Here is a 19,349-nt window from a genome sequence, read left to right on the forward strand (position 1 = left end):
CCACCCCAGGACCTTGGCTTGGGAAGGCGAGCCCTGTCCCCTTCCCTGACCCTGCAGGGGTCAAGGCTGACGCCACGGGGTCAGCCTCAGCCCACCCTGGTCAGCCTCACTCAGGCCTTCCGAGCCCCCTCCAGCCTCTCCAGTTGGGCACCCACTCCAAGCCCCTGTCCACCCCGCTGGCGGGGGCCGCACCTTGGGGCCTGGCTGTCCTGAGTCTCCGCGGGGCCCAGCATCACCAGGGTCTCCCCGAGATCCCTGAGGGAGGGGAGAATGGAGCGTTGGCAGAGTCCTCTGTGACCGACATGACCTGCACCCGGGGTCATCTGGCCCGACAGTCCATCTGTGGCCAAGACCACACGGTCCCCGCTGCCCGTGCTGCCCTCCTCTTCACGTGTGGTCCAGGCCCCAGGCTCACCATCCTGCCTGAGCGGAGGGTTGGGACAGTCCCTTCTGGACAGGAGGACCCGAGGCTGGGGTGCAGAGAGGTACCCCAGGGGACAGCTCCTAGTCCCACTGTCCAAGGCTGCCACGGGGACAGTGACTGGCAGGCAGCCCGTGCCACCCACAGGGGGACCCAAGCATTTTACAGCAGGGAGAGTGGACAGGAGGTTGGAGACAGAGCTGGCCACTGGAGCCTTGGGGTGCAGGTGCCCTGCCACTGACCTGCTTCCCAGGCTCCCCAAGGGCCCCCTGGGGGCCTCTGGGTCCAGGCAATCCTCGGTCTCCCTGCAAAGCAAGAGGGTGAGCTCGAGACCCTGCTGTCCTCCTGCAGGGCAGGCTGGGCCACGGGCAGGTGGGGGCAGCAGGCTGGGTCCACACGCAGCCCCTCCACGGGCAGGTCTGGGTGGCAGTTGGGACCAGGCACTTGGTCCCTCAGCCCCAGGACCCCACGTACCTTGGCTCCTTTGTTGCCGACCTCTCCGGCCAGGCCCCGGGGCCCTTCTGGGCCAGGGTCCCCCTGTGGGAACAGGGGCCAGTCAGGCCTTGGTGGGGACTTAGGTTTGGGTCCCCCCGAGAGGCTGTGTGGTGGGGTCAGTGTTCCCCTGGAGGAAGGTGTCCAGTAGTAATGTCCAGGGTGATGCTGGAACAGGGGCACCCCTCATCCTGCAGCCCACCAGCAGCCTCACAGTCCACTGCAGCCACAGGTAATGTGAATGGAGACCCCCTGGCCTGGGAGGAAGCCCCACCCACATCTCAAGGGACAGGTGGTCGGGATTCCGCCACCAGGCTACTTCAGTGCTGCCCTTGAGCTGTGACAGCGGCCCGGGCAGGTGTGTCCACAGTGGGACACTGTGGACTGGGCCGTGCACAGCCTGAGCCGCTAGGCATGGCAGCAGGGGGTGGGTGGTGCCTGCTGGACCCCTGCTGAGTCCCCGAGGGGCAGTGTGAGCCCACCTGTCTCACTCCTGCCTTCCCAGGCCCGGCAGGGGTCAGCCCTGGGTGGTGGGTGAGGGTGGGCCAGTCCTTCCCCCCGGGGCGTATGGTCCCACATGCAGACAGGGCCAGTGCCTCTGGCTCTTGCACACGGCCAACTCACCTTCTCTCCCTTGGGACCGTCACTGCCGGGGCTGCCCTTGGTTCCGGGGTCTCCCCTGCGCCCCTGAAAGAACACGTGTGTTGGTGGGGAGGGGTGGCTCCTAGGCCCCTGGAGGATGGACGTCTGCCGACCACTGGGCCTGAGCTGTGCTCTCCCAGGAGGACTCTGGCTTGGAGGTCTGGGGACACCGGGCCTGGGGTTTCTTTCAGAGGGCACAGTGGAGACCCACAGGTGCCACCCCCTTGTCCTGTTGCGGGTCAACCTGTCCCAGCAGAGGATTTAGGGAGGAGGGCGGGTGGGGGCTCCTGGCCAGGCTGTAAGTCCAGGCACTGGGTCTCCAGTTGCTCTGACTGGTGGGTCCACCCTGGGCGGCCCTGGGGAAGGCCGCGGGGAGGGCAGGTGTGTGGAGCCAGCGAGCAGGGGGCGGCTGCGGCACAGGCCATCTCCCAGGGCCCCTCCGGAGCCCGTGGAGTGCCCAGGCTGGAGGGCGCTAGCAGGCCGGGGACTCACAGGCTCGCCTTTGGGTCCGCGGGGCCCAGGCCCCCCCTTGGCTCCTTTCACGCCAGGACTGCCCGGGGCTCCGTTGTTGCCTTGGTAGCCCTGCAGCGAGGAGGAGGTGTTGGGGAGCGCCTGCCCAGCTGGTGTGTGCTGCACCGCCCCGGCTGCCCTCTGCCCTCAGGAAGCCCCCCGCCCTCCCTGGTGCCCGGTGGTGCAGGACAGGAGGTTGGCGCCTGTTCAGGGCACACTTGTCCTTCTGGCCCCTCCTCACATGTGTGAGGACACGGCAGTGTGGCCGGCTGCCCTGGCCAGGGTGGGAGAGCATGTCACGGCTCACCTTGCTTCCTTTGTCTCCAGGGTCTCCTGGAGGCCCTCTGCGTCCTGGGCGGCCGGAGTCCCCCTGGAAGGGTTTGGAGAGATCAGCCACTGCCTCCGGGGCCAGGCTCAGGGCACTGGGCAGGCAGCTCCCCCATGTCCCTGGGCACCCAGGAGGCCTGGCAGGGGCGGGCTGCTCAGGGAACCTGAAGGCTGTGACCCCGCGGGAGGCTGCTCCTTCTCGGGGACAGGGATGTGCTCAGGGTGGGAGGGTGGGCAACTGGGTGCCGTGGCCCTCACTCCTGAAGGGCCCGTTCAGGGACAGGCTCCCTCTGCTGGGGTCTCCCAGACAGCTCCATCCTCCAGGGACCCTGGGCTGGGCAGGGAGGCCCGGGGTGGCCCCCCTGCTGCATGGCCACAGACGGCTGGGCAGCCTACCTTGGCGCCTTGGTCTCCCTGCTTGCCTGGGCTTCCAGCCTCCCCTGGGTACCCGTCAGGGCCCTGAAAGAGAAGGGCAGGGTGTGTCCTGGGGCTCCTGCTGGCTGCTGCCCAGAGGAGGTTTGGTTCTGCCCACAAACTGGGAGCAAAGTCCCATCCTCAGAGCCTGCTGTGAGGCTTCTGGGTGAGTAAGACCCCTGCCCAGGAGGCCAGGCCCTGACTGGTCAGTCAGCAAGGGACAGGCTGACAGGACCAAGATCCACAATGCAGGACCTCGGGGCAGTGGAACCGCTTGGCCTGGCCCAGGACCCCACAAGCCCCCCCGGAGCTGGCCCAGACGCTCAGGGTGTTGCCACATTGTGACCCCGACCCTGGCAGAGACAGCCAGGGCGAGAGGGTAGGAGGGAGAAGCAGGACTGCGCCTGGCACCCTGCTCCCCGGAGCTGAGGTCTGTGGGGCAGGCAGACGAGGCCCCGTGGAGCCACCTACCCGGGTTCCAGGGTCTCCCTTGCAGCCAGGAGGCCCGATGCGGCCCAGCTTGCCCTGCAGGAGGGGGAGCACAAGTGTCAGGGGCTTGGGGTCCAGGTGGAGGTGCAGTGACCACGCTGTCCAGGCCCCTCCACAGCTTTCTCAGGGTGCACAGCCGTGAGGTGACCCCCACCGTGTACGTGTGCCCACGAGTGCCCATGTGTGTGTGATCAGCCAGTGCAGCAGTGAGCTGGCCCTCACTTTACCTTCTGGCCATCAGTCCCATTCTTGCCGGCCAAGCCTGGAGCCCCCTGGAAAGGGAGGGAAAGGAGATCCGTTAGCTCTGTCCTTGTCCACCTGAGCCACATGGAGGTGGGCACCTGCCCGCCCTGCCCAGCTCACCTTTCGACCGTCAGCTCCAAATTCACCCTGTGCAGGAGGAAGTGAGGGGTGAGTCTCCAGCTTCACAGACCCATTGTCTCTAGGTGCGGCTCCGTGAGGCCAGAAGAGCCCCTGCCCTGGAGCCCTTCTGCCCCCAGGGGGACCCACAGGCTGCAGACAGAGGCGGGTCTGGGGTCTGCCTGGGGCTGCTCAGCATCAGCTCTTACCTTCTCTCCTTTGAACCCGGGAACACCCTGAGGGCAGAAGGAGAGGGTGCGCGTTAGGGGCGCAGGGTTGGGAGACAGGGAGAGGCCAGGTGGAGCCTAGCAGCCAAGGGCCGTTGGGGTAGGCTGTGTCCGGCACCCGGAAACCTGGGTGGACTCTGAACCCACACTCAGCAGAGGAGGCTGGATGAGGGGCCAGGCCAGAGCTGGGTTCTGGGGTGACCTCCACTACAGAGGTGCTTCTACCTCTTGGTAACAGGGGCATGGGGGCTGGGCTAGAGACATGGGAGAGGAGACAGGGCAGCCTTCCCTAGACACCACCCGGTCCCCTGGCCATCCCTGCCCCTGCCAGCCCCAGCCCTGGGCTGCCCCTGGGAACTTGCCTTGGGTCCTGGGAACCCAATGGGGCCCTCGATGCCTGGATCTCCCTGCAGAAAAAGAGCAGCGAGCATTAGATGCAGCCAGTCCTGGGTGGGGGTGGGGGGGACGGCCAGGGGCACGGGCTGGGGTCACTCACCTGTCGCCCCTTCTGTCCGGGCTCTCCTGGCTCACCCATGTTGCCCTTGGCACCCTAGAGACAGACAACAGGGGAGTGAGCTGGCAGGGTCAAGGACAGACAGTTCATCAGCAAGTCGGCACGCGAAAGCCACGGTCCGTCCCCAGCGGAGACACCAGTCAGGTCAGCTGCCCAGGGGTCCTGACCACATCAGACCAGGGTTGGTTTGGACATCTCTTCTGAGCCCTGATGGACAGCTTTCCAAGACGCCAAACCAGACCAGTAACCCGGTGTGCAGCCTCCTGCCCTGGGCTCCGCTTCTCCACCCAGCCTGTGGACAGTCACAGCAGACCAACTCCTCTTGAAACGATTCACAAGGCGTGATGGAGCAGGGCCCTAAGTGACTGCAGACACCCCAGGCTTCACAAGACCACACAGAGGCGGTTTTCCCTTGGAATCGGGATTTAACTACATGACTTAGAACTTAAGGCACCAGTTATCAATGTGCTTCTAACATCAGGGCAGAGAAGGGGGGAGAGGGGAGAGTCAGGGGCCACAGGACAGGTGGGAGGGAAGGCAGCAGAGCAGTGGGGCAGCGGCTCTCGGGGCCACACGGCTGTGCTGGCTCTGGTCCCTGGCTCCCACCCATCAGGACGTGGCCACTGCGCCGGGTGCTCAAGGCTGCCCCAAGTGGCAAATTCATTCCTGGCTGGGGCAGGTGGGCATTGCTGCCAGGACTGGGACAGGGTGTGGCCTGTGGCTGGAGAAGGCGACCCTGGACATGGGTTACTGGACACCACTTGTCACCTTGCTGTGTGACAGTGTCCCCGTGAGTCTCCTTAGATGCCCATTCTCATCCTGTGGCAGTTCCCTAGGAGTGGGCTTGAGATTGCATCCCACACGCCTCTGCCGCCAGGGAGCAGGGCCGGGGTGAGGCAGTCCCCGAGCGGCTCCTCTCCGCCAGTCAGCAGCCCTGTCAGCAGGAACGTGCGTTCCGTCCTGTATGAAGGACTGTATGTGGTGGAGCCTGATCTAAGTGAGCTTGCTTACTGGCAGAAGTATTTCAACAGCACATCTTTTAAAAAAAATTACTTTTTTTAGTTGTAGTTGGACTCAATACCTTTATTTTATTTATTTATTTTTATGTGGTGCTGAGGATCAAACCCAGGGCCTCGCAAGTGCTAGGCAAACGCTCTACTGCTGAGCCACAGCCCCGGCCTCAACAGCATATCTTAATGATTCTAAGAAGTTCCTACTTTTCTCAAAATCCCGGTTTTTCCAGGTTGGAAGGTTGAGACCATCCACAGCATGGCTGGCCTCCAGGGTGGGGTTCAGACAGGTTCGGAGGTGTGTCCTCCTGAGCCATTCGGGCAGCTCACCTTCTGTCCACGGTAGCCCTTGGGGCCTGGTGGTCCAGGGATCTCCAGGCAGCTCACCTTGTAGCACTGGAATGAGAAGGTGGGGGACAGTGGTCAAGCAGGTGGGACAAGCCGCCTGGGACCCTGGGCCAGGATGAAGGGGCAGACGGCGGTTTCCAGAGAGGCTTGGAAAAGCGAGGCTGAGTTCAGCATGATGGTAGTCACAAGTATTAAAGAGCAGTGGGCACTGGCTAAGCACCATCTGTGTACAGGGCCACACCCACTGTGCTTGCCGCTGTTCTGAGGACAGGCGATGACCTCAGATGCCGGCCCCTTTCCTGGGAGCCGGAGCTGAGGCCGCACAGACACGGGGGAGGCACAGACCCTTGCAGCTGCAGGCCCCAGCTGGCACACTGCTGCCCGCCTCCTCCTGACCTGGCAGGGGGCGTGGGCGCCCAGTCTGGGCGGGACACAGCCTGCCAGCTGCGGGCAGGACTCTCGGCGCCCATCGACTGCGCTGAGTCGATGCCTATTGCAGACCCCAGGGGCTGAGTGGCCTGGCTGGGCCCAGAGTCCTCCCTCCAGACTCAGGTGTCTGGCCCACGGAGAAGAGGTGCCCGATGCCCCTTTCTTCCTCGGCTCCCGTCCCCAGGGCTGGAGTGCAGGTGTGGTCCTGCCTGCTGGGTCCGCAGCTCAGAGACCCAGAGCATGAAGTGGCCAGGGCTGGGGGCTGGGAAGTGTCACTCACCTCTCCGTAGGCTTCGTGTTTCTGCGGGAGAGAGAGAGAGACCTGGTCAGCCGCAGTCTGGGGTCCACGTTGTGCCTGAGTCTGGACTGCAGACCCAGGACTAGGCCTGCGGGGCTCACCTCCCTCAGGGCCCTCACACACAGGGGTCTACTGGGGCCTCTGGGCAGCCCCGGCCTGGCGCTGCTTACCATGACCTTGATAATGCGGTTGATGGTGTCCTGGTCGATCTCGGTGGACCCGGGCCGCATGGTGGCGTAGTTGTTGCGGTAGAGCTCGTGGGGGGCGCTGGCGATATCTCGAAGGCCCTGCTCATTCAGGTTCCTGTTGGGGGCCACAGCAAAGAGCCGGATGCCCTCCTCGCGGGCCCGCTCAGCCTGCAGCTTGATACCCCCACATGGGCTGCCCGTGACGTGGCCATCGGTGATGACCACAGCGAAGTTGACCACACCGCGGCCCACATGCTGCCGGATCTCCTGGGTCATGTTGGCCAGCGCGCAGTCAGTGAAGGTACCCCGGCGGAAGGAGCGGATGTTCTGCAGGCTCTTGGTGAAGGAGGCCCGGTCACTGCCTGGCGGGCTGAACACCTCCACCTGGTCCGAGAAGTGCAGGCCACCGTAGCGCCAACTCAGGGCCACCTGGTCCAGGTAGAACTCGTTCTGCAGCTGGCTGATGAACTGCGGCACAAACTGCTGCATGTGGTAGAGCAGGCTGTCCGTGGGGGACTGCATGGTCACGCTCTCCGAGGTGTCCAGCACGAAGTACACGTGGACGGGGCAGTCGGCCTTCTCTGGGGGGCAGGGGCCCATCAGGCCAGCCAGCAAAGGCTGCCACCCGGGCCTGCCAGAGCCCTGTGCTCACCACCCACGTCCAGGGTCCCAGCCACCCCGGTACCTGGGCAGTTGTTGTTCCGCTCGGAAGTGCCCCCTGAGATGACCTCCTGCTGCTGGGCATGGAGGACCCCCAGGAGCCCTCCGAGCAGGAGCACGGAGAAGGGGCCCTGGAGCATCTTGGCAGCGGTCGTCGCCCTGGGGTCCTGCAACAGGAGAAGGGCTGTGCAGATGCACCCTCCACAAGTCACAGCCCTCCTGTGCTGGACGCACACCACTGGTCAGCACCTCCAGGGGGCAGAGGCGCAGGCCTGGGCTGGGCAGCTGGGCCTCCCCCCTGCCTGTGGGGCTGCAGACTTGCAGCGGGCACACCTGGGCTCAGTTCTGGGTGGGATTTGGATGATGGAGACCCTCCCTGCCCTCTGGAGCCAAGCACATAGGTAGACAGACCCATGGGAGCAGAATCAAACACCAGAGGCCAGCATCTCCCACCCTCACGCTCCGGGGAGGCTGCTCGCCTCACACCGGAGGCAGTTCCCAGTCCCACGTTTGTCCCTGGAGTCCCTCTGCCTCTGGCCCCATCCGCGTTGTACATGGCCACTGCTGGTCTGGCTCTCTGTGGGTACCTAACAGCCGGGGTCCTCTCAGAGCACACTCCCTGGTGTCCAGTGGCTGGGTCTGAACTCGGGAGGCCAGAGTTGGCCCCTCTGTCCCCGTTGGCCTGTCATGCCCAGAGCACCCAGCAGCACAGGCACAAGGACTCTGAAATGCTGATTCCAGGAGGTGTGGAGAGGCTGTGTTCCACCGTCATCAAGGTGGTCAGAGGCCGGGACGCTGGGAGGGGTGGAGCTGCCGGGCCCCAGGGGCTGTACTGCCCCTCCCTCCATGTGGATGGGATGACCCAGGGCCCCGCCCCTGGCTGCGCCAGAGGTGAGGGCTGGGAGGACACAGTGAAGGACTGTCATCAGGCTGTCCAGCCACCTGCCTGTAGCCCTTGTCCCCTCCCAGCAGGCTGAGGACGGTCCTTCCCCATGGGAGACCACTGGAGAAGGGGCACTAACACCGTTAAGAGATGGACTCTCCAACTTAAATTCCAGAAAGCTGCTGAGGCCGAGAGGGGCTTCCGGATTGGTCTTCAGACCATCCCAGCTGGAAAAGTGAGGCCTGTGAGGAACAGACTTGGCACCAGAGACGGCTGAATTGTCCCAGGGCTCAGGGAAGGGGGCAGCGGGGGCCGAGGCCCCAGGACAGAGCCTGGTGTGAGATGGAGGAAGGGACGCAGGGGCAGCTGCAGGGGAGGCCCGGCGGGACCTCCTGTGGGAGCGCAGGCCTGGCTCTTGGGTGGACAGAGACTGGGATGGCAGAGACAGGAGACCCTAAGGAGAGCTCAGTCACACAGAGGCAGGGCCGCCACGGTGCCGAGTGGGGCCTGATGCCTCAGCAGCCCTGCAGCTGCCCAGGCCAGCAGAACAGAGAGAGGGTGGCGCGGGCCCCAGGCCGTGGAAGACACTTGGTCTGGCGTCTCCCGGGGCTGCCCCTCACACAGATGCCTGGAGACCCAGCTCTGCAGCCGGCAGCCGCAGTGGGGCGCCCAGAAACAAAGCCCTGGGTCCTGACTGCACAACTGCACCTCTTGGGAGATCCTCAGCCAGACCACCCCCTGGGTCCCTGGACTCCCCCGAAGAGACCGAGGGCCCAGAAGCGACTGATCTGCTTCCATCAGTAGCAGCAGCAGAAAACGTACGGGAATACGGCCTACACCCAGAGAAGACAGGCTTCACCACAAACAGGACGCTTAACCGCATCCAGACGGGGCTGGGATGTGGCTCAGCAGTAAGCGCTCCCCCAGCACGGGTGGGACCCAGGTTCGATCCTCAGCACCACATAAAAAAAGGCCTTGTGTTGTGTCCATCTACACCTAAAAAATAAATGTTAAAAAACAATAACACATCCAGGTGGGGGGAAGATGTGGATTTTTTCCCCCTGAGGAATACATTACAAAATGTGAATCTTGGGGCTGGGGATGTGGCTCAAGCGGTAGCGCACTCGCCTGGCATGCGTGCGACCCTGGTTCGATCCTCAGCACCACATACAAACAAAGATGTTGTGTCCGCCAAATACTAAAAAATAAATATTAAAATTCTCTCTCTCCCTCTCTCTCACTTTCTCTTTAAAAAAAAAAAAAGAAAAAGAAAATGTAAATCTGGCTTTTGAATAAGAAATTGTCCATATATCTTAAACAGATATTAAGAAAATCAGTTATTTCTAACCCAGTTGGGTGTGTGGAGCGTGCCTGTGATCTTAGCAATTACGGCTGCTGAGGCAGGAGGATTGCAAGTTTGAGGCCACCCTGGGCAACTTAGGAAGACTCTGCTTCAAAATAAAAATAAGAAGGCTAGGGGTGTGTAGCTCAGGGGTTAAGCACCCCTGGGTTCAGTCCCCAGTACCAAAAAACAAAAAAACAAACCCCCCCCCAAAAAACAACCAGTTATTTCTAACTGAATCTACAATTGAATGCGATTTTAGTCAGAATCTCCAGGATCAGCTTTGTCTTTGCTGGTGGGACAGCCCACAGACCCCACCACGCTGTGCACAGAGTGCGGCCCGAGGGGCCTGCTGGCCTGCAGTGGAGGGGCAGACAGGGCTCCCTGGGGGACACAGGGTGAGCTCTGAGTGCAGCGCAGGAACCATCCCTCAGGAGAGGCCCGACCCACAGGACCCCCGCCCCTCACTGATCAGCCCTTGGAGAGTGGCTCTCCCGGCCCAGCGAGGAGGAACCAGGTCCACTGCAGGGACCCCCGCCCACCCCCGCCGGCCAGCTGGTGGCTAAGGTCGGAACCCAGCAATGGGGCTCTGGTCTGGCTCTCCACACGAGTGTCCCCCCACAGGGTGGCCGCACTTCACTTTCTGACGTGTGGGTGGAGTTGGGGGGTGCCTGCCCCATGCTGCTGTCCAGTCTCCCTGTGCAGGGAGCCCTCTTGAGGCCCTCCTGGTCTGCAGGACTTTTCCTGGTTGAAGTCCACTTTGTCCTGCTCTCTGTGGCCATTCGCACGAGACCCCCCCCCCGCCCCGTTCTTCCCTTCCAATCTGCTGTGTGTGAATCTGAGGCGAGTCTCCTGTTTGATCAAGGTTTTTAAAATCCATCTACCAATCTCTGTCTTTTGATTGGAGAGTTTAGTCCACTTCCAAAATCTAAAGAGACTACTGACGAAGAGAGTCCTCTCTCACTGGCGTCTATCTTACACACACCGAGTGGCTCTTTGTCCCTGATTCTCTGCCTGCGACTGCTGTCGTCCTTTGTGGTGATTGGTTTTGGTAGTGAAGCATTTAGATCCTTTTCTCCTTCCCTTCACATTTGTTTATTGTTTATTTTCTTGGTGGTTACCATGGGGATTGCATTTAACGTCCTAAAGTCAAGATGCTGAATTTATACCAGCTGAACTTCAGTAACATACGAAAGCTCTGCTTCTCTCACAGCTCTGTCCCCATCCCTTTCAACTATGATGTCACAAAGCCACCTCTTTATAGAGGTGTCCCTCAGTGCTGGAGGGAAGTGGCCCAGGATCCTGTGGTCAAGGCCCTTACAGAATGCCGCAGTGTTCACGCGGAAGCCGCTCACCTCTCCAGTCTGGAACGCGGGCACCTGCAGACAGCACTCTGTCAGCAGCGGCCACACTGTGCTATTTGGAAATGGCGACGAGCCGGGAAAGCCTGCAACATTCAGTGCAGATATGACTTTTTCCAAAGATTTTCAATCTGCTGTTGATTAAATGTGTGTGGGTGGAGCCCACAGATGTGGAGGCGCACCCTGAATTGTGCCAAACTACTCATGCTTTTGGTGCATTTGTTTCTCAACCTGCTCAGCCAAGGTCCCGACACCAGCTGTTAGAGAGACATCAGTCCTTAGGCACATAGAAAACTTCGCTGGAGGCCCGCCCGTCGCTGTCTGTTCCACCACCTTCACCACGGCCACGTCTTGACCTCTGCTGACGGCCCTGTGTCCACATGCGCCAGGTCCCTGCGTCACACCTGCCCTTCCTGCACAGGGTCTGGCATGGTGGCTCTGGAGATGCTGCACACGGGCTTCGTGGAGGTGGGGGTTCGCCTCCTGCATGTGGGTGTGTCGCCTCACGGCTGACTGCCTCCGACCTGTGCTAAGAAATCTGCTGGTGACACTGCGGAGGCTCCCCTGCAGGCCGTGAGCACCCTCTCCTGCTGCTGTCAAACCCCCTGTCTTTTGAGCTTGATCACCATGTGCTCCAGGTGGGTCGGAGTTCTTCTGCTTGGTGCGCACTGTTTCTTGGGGTTCACAATCTTGTTGGTCCCCAGACCCATGGCGTTTTCTCTCATCCATGACCCTTCACTGTTCATGGCCCCTCAGCTCCCTCTTCCCACGGGACTTCTGCAGTGCACAGCCTGGTCCTCCTGCTGGGACGCACGGGTCCCTGAGCCTGTGTTTCTTTCCTCTCGCCAACCTTTCTTCTTTCCTTAGACTCAGCAGTTTCCCTGGTTCTATTTCAAATTCACTGATTCTTCCTTCTTTCTGCTGAAATCTGCCTTTGACCCCTCTGGAGACCTTTTATTTCCGCTGAACTTCTCAGCTCCAGAGCTGCCTTTGGGTTCTTTTTGGTCTCTGGGCTCTTCGCTCACATCTCCATTTGGTCTGTGCTTGGTTTTCTCGGCTTTCCCACATCCCTGACTCTCTAAGACAGTCGTTTCAGAGTCTTGACTAGCAGATCTGCAAACAGTTTCTGGTGGTCTGTCAGCCTCCTTTGTGCCTGGCCATACTTTGTGGACACCTGACATTTGAGCCAGGAATGTGGTAGTCTGGACACCAGGCTCTTCCCCTTCCTGCTGCTTTTTACTTCTTGGTCTTTGATTGTTGAAGGCTGCTCTGCCCCAGGAGGTGCGAAGGTGAGGTCTCTCAGGTCTTTCCTGGGCCCCACCCGCCCTGGGGCATGTGCGGTGACCTTGGGATCCCTTTGCGTTTGAATGTGCTGGACTTCAGTGCAGCTTCCCAAAAGAGAAACAGAAGAATGAAGGGGGAGACGGTTCCAGAATTCTCATGCCCTGGGGGTCTCTTGGGCAGAGGAGAAGATTTGTGTTGCTGAGGAGGTGGTGGGACATAGCGGCCATCCCAGAGGGTCCTGTCCAGACCCGTGGCAAGCAGTCAGAAACCAGCAGCAGCAGGGGACCAGAGAAACCCCCCATGGAAACTGAGCAGCACACTCCTGGACAGCCAGGGTGTCGAAGAGAGGACCACAAGAGGAGTTAGGGAGTGTCCAGAGTCACATGAAGATGAAACCACGTCACCAGGATTCTCAGTGCCCCGTGAAGCCATCTAAGAGTTACGAATGTTCCCTGAACCACAAAAGATCTCAAATCAGCACCTGGCTTTACAGCAAAGGTACAGGAAGAGTGACCCAAAACCACAGTTAGGAAATAATACAGACCAGGACAGAGATGAGCAAAATAGAAAAATAACAGAGAAAGTCAGTTAAACCAAGAGCTGGCTCTCTGGAAAAATGGATAGAAGTGACTCAGTTTAAGCTAGACGAAGAGAAGACTCAACTCACTACCCTCATGAATGGAAGTGGTGAGGCCAGGGCACTCACACAAAAGCAGGAGGATGGCAGGAGAGCAGCAAGAGCAGCATTAGGCCAGCAAAGTGGGAAGCCTGGATGAAACGGAGGGGTCCTAGAAAAGTCAAAGCTGCCAAGACTACATCTTGGAGAACAGAGACTCTGAACAGACTGAAACCAGTAAGGAGGGCGACTCAGGAGTCAAATTCTCCAACAAGGGAAACCCGGGCCTCGAGCCTGCCTGAGAACCCACCAAGCCTCTCCAGAGCTGATGTCCACTGCTGGCACTGCACAGGCCTGGAGAGGAGGCCTGGAGAGGAGGCCTGTTGAGGAGGCGAGCCTCCAAAGCTGAGGCCCAGGAGCGGCCTGCAGACAGCACTCCCTAGGAACACTGCAGAGCAGCTCAGAGGCTCAGAGAGTTTGTGGGCCGACGTGAGCAGCACACAGGGAGGGCTCTGCGCCACAGGGAGCCAAGCTCACCCTGGAATGCAAGGGTGGCTCGACACGAGAAGGCAGGTCAGCACACAGACCGCTGCGGAGCGCAGCCCCAGGACACTCACGCCTGTCTCAGCTGATGCAGAAAACTCAGTTCCCCTCCTTGATTAAAGAACAAACAAACAAACAAAATGAAAAAGAGAAGGAAATAAAAGCCATACATGAAAACCCCTGTCGAACCACACCCCAAGGGTGAAGAACGGAGGTCTTTCCGGGTCAAGTCAGGAGTGAGGAAAGGACGTCCACCTTCACCAACTCCCTTCCACGACGCTCTGAAAGCCCTCGCCAGAGTCATCTCGCAACAAGCAAAACACGGCCTCCAAAGCAGAAAGGAAGGGGTGCCATGACCATTAGCTGACGCTGTGATCCTGTGTAGGGACCCTGAAGATCCCACAGAGTCACCACGAAGCTGATGAGAACCCCACAGAGTAGCAAGATGCAAATCCAACACAAAGGCCAGTTGCATTTCTGTACACGAACAATCCAAAAGAAAGTAAAAGCATTTACTATTGCATCAAAAAGAATAAGATATTGAGAAGTTGAGCTGGAGGTGGAAGGCTTTCACAGTGAAAAGCACAGACATTGCGGAAGGGGATCGAAAGAGGCAGAGGTAAAGGACAGATGCTCCACGTTCGAGAATCAGGAGACTCAACACTGTCAAATGGCAGAACTTCCCAGATCTACGGGTTGACTGACCCAGACTAGGACTCCCGAGACTTGTTTCAGAGATAGAAAGCTGGGAGCTGGACCTGCCCGTGACTCTCCCACAGCACCTCCTGCCCCTCGGTCACTGGGACCGCTGTCACCACTTTCATTCTTGATTTGGTAATCGGAGTCTTCTCTCTGTCTCTGTCTCTGTCTCTCTTTTCAGCTGTGATCCCAGACACTGAGGAGGCTGAGGCAGGAGGATAGCAAGTTCCAAACCAGCAACTTAGCAAGGCCCCAGGGAACTTAGCAAGACCCTGTCTCAAAACAAAGACTAAAAAGGGATGGGGATGCGGCTCAGTGGTTACGTGCCTCTGGGTCTAATCCCTGGTGCCCAAACAAGCAAATAGACAAACAGCAAACCATCCTAAAATTCATATGAAATCTCAAGGAATCCAAGGAGCCAAAACCGTCTTGAAAATGAACAAAGCCAGAGGACCGTCCCTTCTTGACTTCAAAACTCACTACAGAGCCACAGCCACCTCGGGGCTGGGGATGTGGCTCCAGCGGTAGTGCGCTCGCCTGGCATGCGTGCGGCCCGGGTTCGATCCTCAGCACCATGTACAAACAAAAATGTTGTGTCCGCCAAATACTAAAAATAAATAAATATTAAAAAAATTCATTCTCTCTCAAAAAAAACAAAAACAAGCCACAGCCACCAACACAGAGTGTTGCGGGCAGCGTCGAGGTACAGGACCAGTGCCCTAGCAGAGAGCCCAGGCACGTGATGTGGTTTTAACAAGGGCGTGAAAACCAGCCAAGGGGGGGGGTCTTTCCTCAGCTGGGGAAATGACGCCCACAGTTAGACCCTCCCTTAACCCCGCACCCATGGGCTAGCTTGAAACAGGTCTGGGCCTGCACAGGACACCGAGAACATGAAACTCCCAGAACAATGGGCAGTGACCTCGCACCCTGCCATTGGCAGTGGCTCGTCAAGTCCGGCAAAGGCACAGGCAGCAGAAGCAAAACCAGACCCAACTCACGGAACTGAAATGTTGGCATCGCCAGACGCCATGGACAGAGCGTCCAGGGAATCCACAGAACAGGAGGCGGCGTGATCCAGGCAGGTCATAGGGCAGTGTCCGGAGCCTAACAACGCTGCCAGCAGCCTGGATCAAACGCGGGCCCAGGCCCTAAGCAGACATTTCTAAGAAAAGGACACTCATGGCCAACAAGCAGGCGAGCAGCTGCTCGGCTCCACTGTCATCAGGAAACCAGGCCAAAGCCAGGGGGACCCCCTCGCCCGGCAGCACCGTCAGAGGCACGGGCAGCAGCTGGAGCCTGGCCCGTGATCCAGCAGCCACTCCCGGGAGCGTCCAGGAGCACTGCCGGCCAGGGTCTCCAGGAGCCCCGCACACTGAGGCTCAGTGGCACCCTTCACAGCAGTGAGAGCTGGGGCCGCCCAGCTGTCCAGCCTCAGGTGGAGGAGGTCTGGGCCAGAGACCTCCGCGGGCAGCCCTGTCTTAAAAAGGAAGGAGACCTAGGGACTTCACATCGAGTGAAGCCAGGCTCAGAGGACCAGAATCACAGGGGCCACCACGGCATCTCCGGCACCAGTCAGAGGCACGGGGACAGAGGGACTGTGACTTTGACCAGGGACTCCTGTGCAGTGGGCTTCAGCTGGGGGTGGTGCCCAGCATGGGGTGTGACCAGGCCTCCCGTCCTGATGCACCACGGGGGTCTGAAAGATCACGGCAGTCTGCAGTCGGCCGAGACTCGGTCTCAGCCTCGGGCTTCCCCTGCCCCCCACAGCAAGGCCAGCCTTCTGAGCAGGCACACCCTGGGGGGCTTCCCCCCCCCCACAGCAAGGCCAGCCTTCTGAGCAGCCACACCCTGGGGGGCTTCCCCCCCCCACAGCAAGGCCAGCCTTCTGAGCGGGCACACCCTGGGGGGCTTCCCCCCCCCACAGCAAGGCCAGCCTTCTGAGCAGCCACACCCCTGGGGGGCTTCCCCCCCCCCACAGCAAGGCCAGCCTTCTGAGCAGGCACACTCCTGGGGGGCTTCCCCCCCCACAGCAAGGCCAGCCTTCTGAGCGGGCACACCCTGGGGGGCTTCCCCCCCCCACAGCAAGGCCAGCCTTCTGAGCGGGCACACCCCTGGGGGGCTTCCCCCCCCCACAGCAAGGCCAGCCTTCTGAGCGGGCACACCCTGGGGGGCTTCCCCCCCCCACAGCAAGGCCAGCCTTCTGAGCGGGCACACCCTGGGGGGCTTTCCCCCCCCCACAGCAAGGCCAGCCTTCTGAGCGGGCACACCCTGGGGGGCTTCCCCCCCCCACAGCAAGGCCAGCCTTCTGAGCGGGCACACCCCTGGGGGGCTTCCCCCCCCCACAGCAAGGCCAGCCTTCTGAGCAGCCACACCCTGGGGCTGAGCAACGCTCACTGTTCCTCTGTAATCCTCCCCCTTGCCCTGTTTGGGATAGAATGTTCCATGGAAACGCCCTTTGTGTGTCCCCTTCTCTTGCTCTGTCCTTGGGAGTGGCCTTCCTAGATGTCAGTCCAACCTGCTGACAGTGGACATCACGAAGCTAGACTCAGCCCCCTGAATCCTGACCCCCTGCCTCATTTGAATGGCTTTACTTCATAACAGGGTTCAGTGCTCTCTCTTTCTGGACCCCTAAGGTCAGAAGAGCCGTCACAGGACCCAAAGCAAAAGGTCTCTCTGTCTCTTGTGTGGTCATTTCGTGCAGCCCAGTTCCCCTGGAGTGACCCTGAGTGTTTAGTCATGGGACGTGACAACTAGGGATGGAGGTGATAATACCAAACCGCACACTTCAGACAGTTAGGACAGTAAGTTTTATGCTATGTGTACTTTACTGCAATAAAGAAGATGGTGGGGCTGGGGCTGGGGCTGGGCTCAGTGGTAGAGCGCTTGCCTACACATGTGGGGCGCTGGGTCCGTCCTCAGCACCTCATAAAAATAAATAAATAAAATAAAGATATTGTGTCCGACTACAACTAAAAAGAAAATTGTGTGTGTGTGTGTGTGTGTGTGTGTGTGTGTGTGTGTGTGTCTCCTACAAATCAGCAAAAGGCACTCTGGGAACAGGGGAATCACAACCAGGCAACTTACAAGAGGACGGCAAACGCCAGTGGTCAGACTATGCTGCTGAACCCAAAGACAGGCTGGGCCGGGGCTCAGGGGCAGAGCGCTCACCTGGCATGTGGGAGGCGCGGGCCCATCCTCAGCCTCACATAAAATAAATAAGTAAACAAAGATATGGTGTGTCCCTCTATCACTAAAACAATATTTTAAAAAAGACAAAACCCAAAGACACCCAGGGCAGACCCACAGCCCGCTGTCTTTCTCCCAGGAGAAGGGCCCACAGGCCAGAAGAGCCCTCCCTCCACGTAGCCGCCAGCCTTGCCCCACCTCTCCCGGGAGCATCTGGCCACGGGCTGGGAAGCCCTGACACTGTGCAGACCCCAGCTCACGGCAGCCTGTGTGGCAGGCTCAGGAGCTGACCCGGTCTGGCGGGGCTTGGCCCTGGCCTCCAGGCTGCCCATGCAGAATGCTGCTTCTAACTCGGCCTGATCCCAGTGTGTCCTGAGGAGCACCCGACGGCCCCTGCTGTCCCCGGGCCTGCACCAGGTCCCCACATGTGTGAATGCGTAAGAGAGGCAAGGGCCGTGGAGGCCGTGGAAAAGGGAAGCATCTCTCCATTTGTGTTTTCTTAAGAGAATCACAAGAGCGGGTCCCCAGCCTTTGAAGAGGGCTCCGCAGTGTGAGCAGAGTCCGTGGAGCACCGGGCTCTGCCCACCACCCGGTGGGCAAGAGACATGGGTGCTTTTAAGCCTGCCTTGTTCTAACATGAGGAAACGAAGGCGCCTCCCGGGGGGTAGGTCCGTGTGCTGATCCTGTGACGACCCCCGCCCCTTCTAGGTGCAGGCCATCCCTCTCCACCCTGGACTCTGGGAGCTGCCCTAGGCCCTCTGGCGCCATGGCCCCCAGAGGGCCCTGAGAGACCTGAGGTGGGTCTCCCCCAGAGCCGCCTGCGCCAGCAGTCAGCAGCATCCTGGGGCGGCTGGCACCAGAGCCTGGGGCTGGAGCCACGCTCATCGAGGGGTACCGAGTGGCCCGGTGAAGTGCGCCTGGACTGTCCCCTGGGCGCCTGCCTCCCCCAAGGCCTCGACAGCTTCCCCACCCACCTGCATGCACCAGACACTGGGGGGGCGCACTTTCCAAGACACACACACCTGCAGAGGGACAGGCTGCCCAGGGCTCGGCCCCTCCAGCCTGCCCTGGGAAACTTGGCGTCACCCTTGCCAAGGGCCCCGGGCCCAGGACCACGCCTGTGTGCGTTTGCAGGCAGCAACCCCCACCCTCACCCCCACCCACGCGGCCTGCATCTTCTCTCCCAGAGCCTGGGCCTGCTTTGCCTCTGGCCTTTGGAAAGAAGGCAGGGCATAAACCCCAAACCTTTTCTTTTTTTGGCAAGTGTGAGGGCCTCCACTCCAGACTGAGGAACAGGGAAATCCGTGGGTCTCAGGCCTTCTGTGTGGGTCCTGGTCCTTCCAAGGACACTCCTCGAGGTTCCCACGTGAGCCCCAGCCAGGCTGGTCCTGTCTCTGGGCAGTCCTAGCCTGCGGGTGCTGGGGTAGGCTCCCCCGGTTCTAGGGTGGCGGCTCACATGGGCCCTGCTAGGGCCTGAGCACGCTGTGGGCAGGGCTCTCTCAATCCGCAGGACCCCCTCCCCCAGCTGCCCAGGAGCTCCCAGGGCCACATGCTCCTTCCAGCAGGAGGAGCCTCTTCCCAGTGCCCAGAAGAGTGGCCAGCACCGCAGGACCTGTGCCCAGGTCCACGTAAGGGGGGTCTTTCCATGAGGCGGTTTGGGCTCCTCACCTCCCACGTTTCCAGGCAGGATAAACCCAACCTGTGGCACGCCCTGACGGGGAGGGAGTCAGTCGGGCTGTCCTGGGTCCTCTGAGAGCGGCGTCCCCTCCCCAGTCTGCTGCCCCAGATGCTGCGGGGAGACCAGCCAGGGCCGGCCAAGGCGGGCTCAGGGCAGGCGCCCAGGAGGCTGGAGCCCTGCCTGCTGCGCCTCTCGGACAGCTCACCCAGGCCCACGCTGGGCTCACCGACGGCACGGCCCGGCGGTGGCGGCGCTTACCTGGCTGCCTGGACACGGCCGAGGAAGCTCTGAGTCCTGACCACCCCAGATGCTGCCGCCGAGTGGGCAGGAGAAAGGGAGGGGACAGAAGGAGGGGCTGCGGGAGGGGCTGCGGGGCCGCCCACTTTGTCCCTGCCAGCCCGCCCTGGGTGCACTGGACAGGCGGCCAC

General features: G+C 60.6%; 1 protein-coding gene across 3 annotated transcripts in view; it reads right to left on the reverse strand.

Moving 5' to 3' along the window:
* Positions 1 to 19,250, reverse strand: part of Col6a2 (collagen type VI alpha 2 chain) — a 32,620-nt gene extending 13,370 nt beyond the window's left edge. For 2 of the 3 annotated variants that reach the window (XM_076868071.2, XM_076868073.2), the window contains exons 1-18: positions 19,180 to 19,250; positions 7,355 to 7,496; positions 6,652 to 7,250; positions 6,464 to 6,484; positions 5,737 to 5,802; positions 4,379 to 4,432; positions 4,245 to 4,289; positions 3,865 to 3,891; positions 3,659 to 3,685; positions 3,523 to 3,567; positions 3,278 to 3,331; positions 2,789 to 2,851; positions 2,373 to 2,435; positions 2,048 to 2,137; positions 1,538 to 1,600; positions 896 to 958; positions 664 to 726; positions 193 to 255 (exon numbers count right to left, since the gene is read on the reverse strand). In XM_076868071.2, the coding sequence (XP_076724186.1) occupies positions 193 to 255; positions 664 to 726; positions 896 to 958; positions 1,538 to 1,600; positions 2,048 to 2,137; positions 2,373 to 2,435; positions 2,789 to 2,851; positions 3,278 to 3,331; positions 3,523 to 3,567; positions 3,659 to 3,685; positions 3,865 to 3,891; positions 4,245 to 4,289; positions 4,379 to 4,432; positions 5,737 to 5,802; positions 6,464 to 6,484; positions 6,652 to 7,250; positions 7,355 to 7,469 (1,521 nt within the window). In that variant the 5' untranslated portion in view covers positions 7,470 to 7,496; positions 19,180 to 19,250. Of the gene's footprint in view, positions 1 to 192; positions 256 to 663; positions 727 to 895; positions 959 to 1,537; positions 1,601 to 2,047; positions 2,138 to 2,372; positions 2,436 to 2,788; positions 2,852 to 3,277; positions 3,332 to 3,522; positions 3,568 to 3,658; positions 3,686 to 3,864; positions 3,892 to 4,244; positions 4,290 to 4,378; positions 4,433 to 5,736; positions 5,803 to 6,463; positions 6,485 to 6,651; positions 7,251 to 7,354; positions 7,497 to 18,911; positions 19,148 to 19,179 lie in introns of those variants that run through there. The other variant, XM_076868072.2, reaches the window with a different exon arrangement.
* Positions 19,251 to 19,349: the final 99 nt, after the last annotated feature.

This window comes from Callospermophilus lateralis, chromosome 10, assembly GCF_048772815.1.
Source record: "Callospermophilus lateralis isolate mCalLat2 chromosome 10, mCalLat2.hap1, whole genome shotgun sequence".
In the NCBI taxonomy this organism is placed as follows: Eukaryota; Metazoa; Chordata; class Mammalia; order Rodentia; family Sciuridae; genus Callospermophilus; species Callospermophilus lateralis.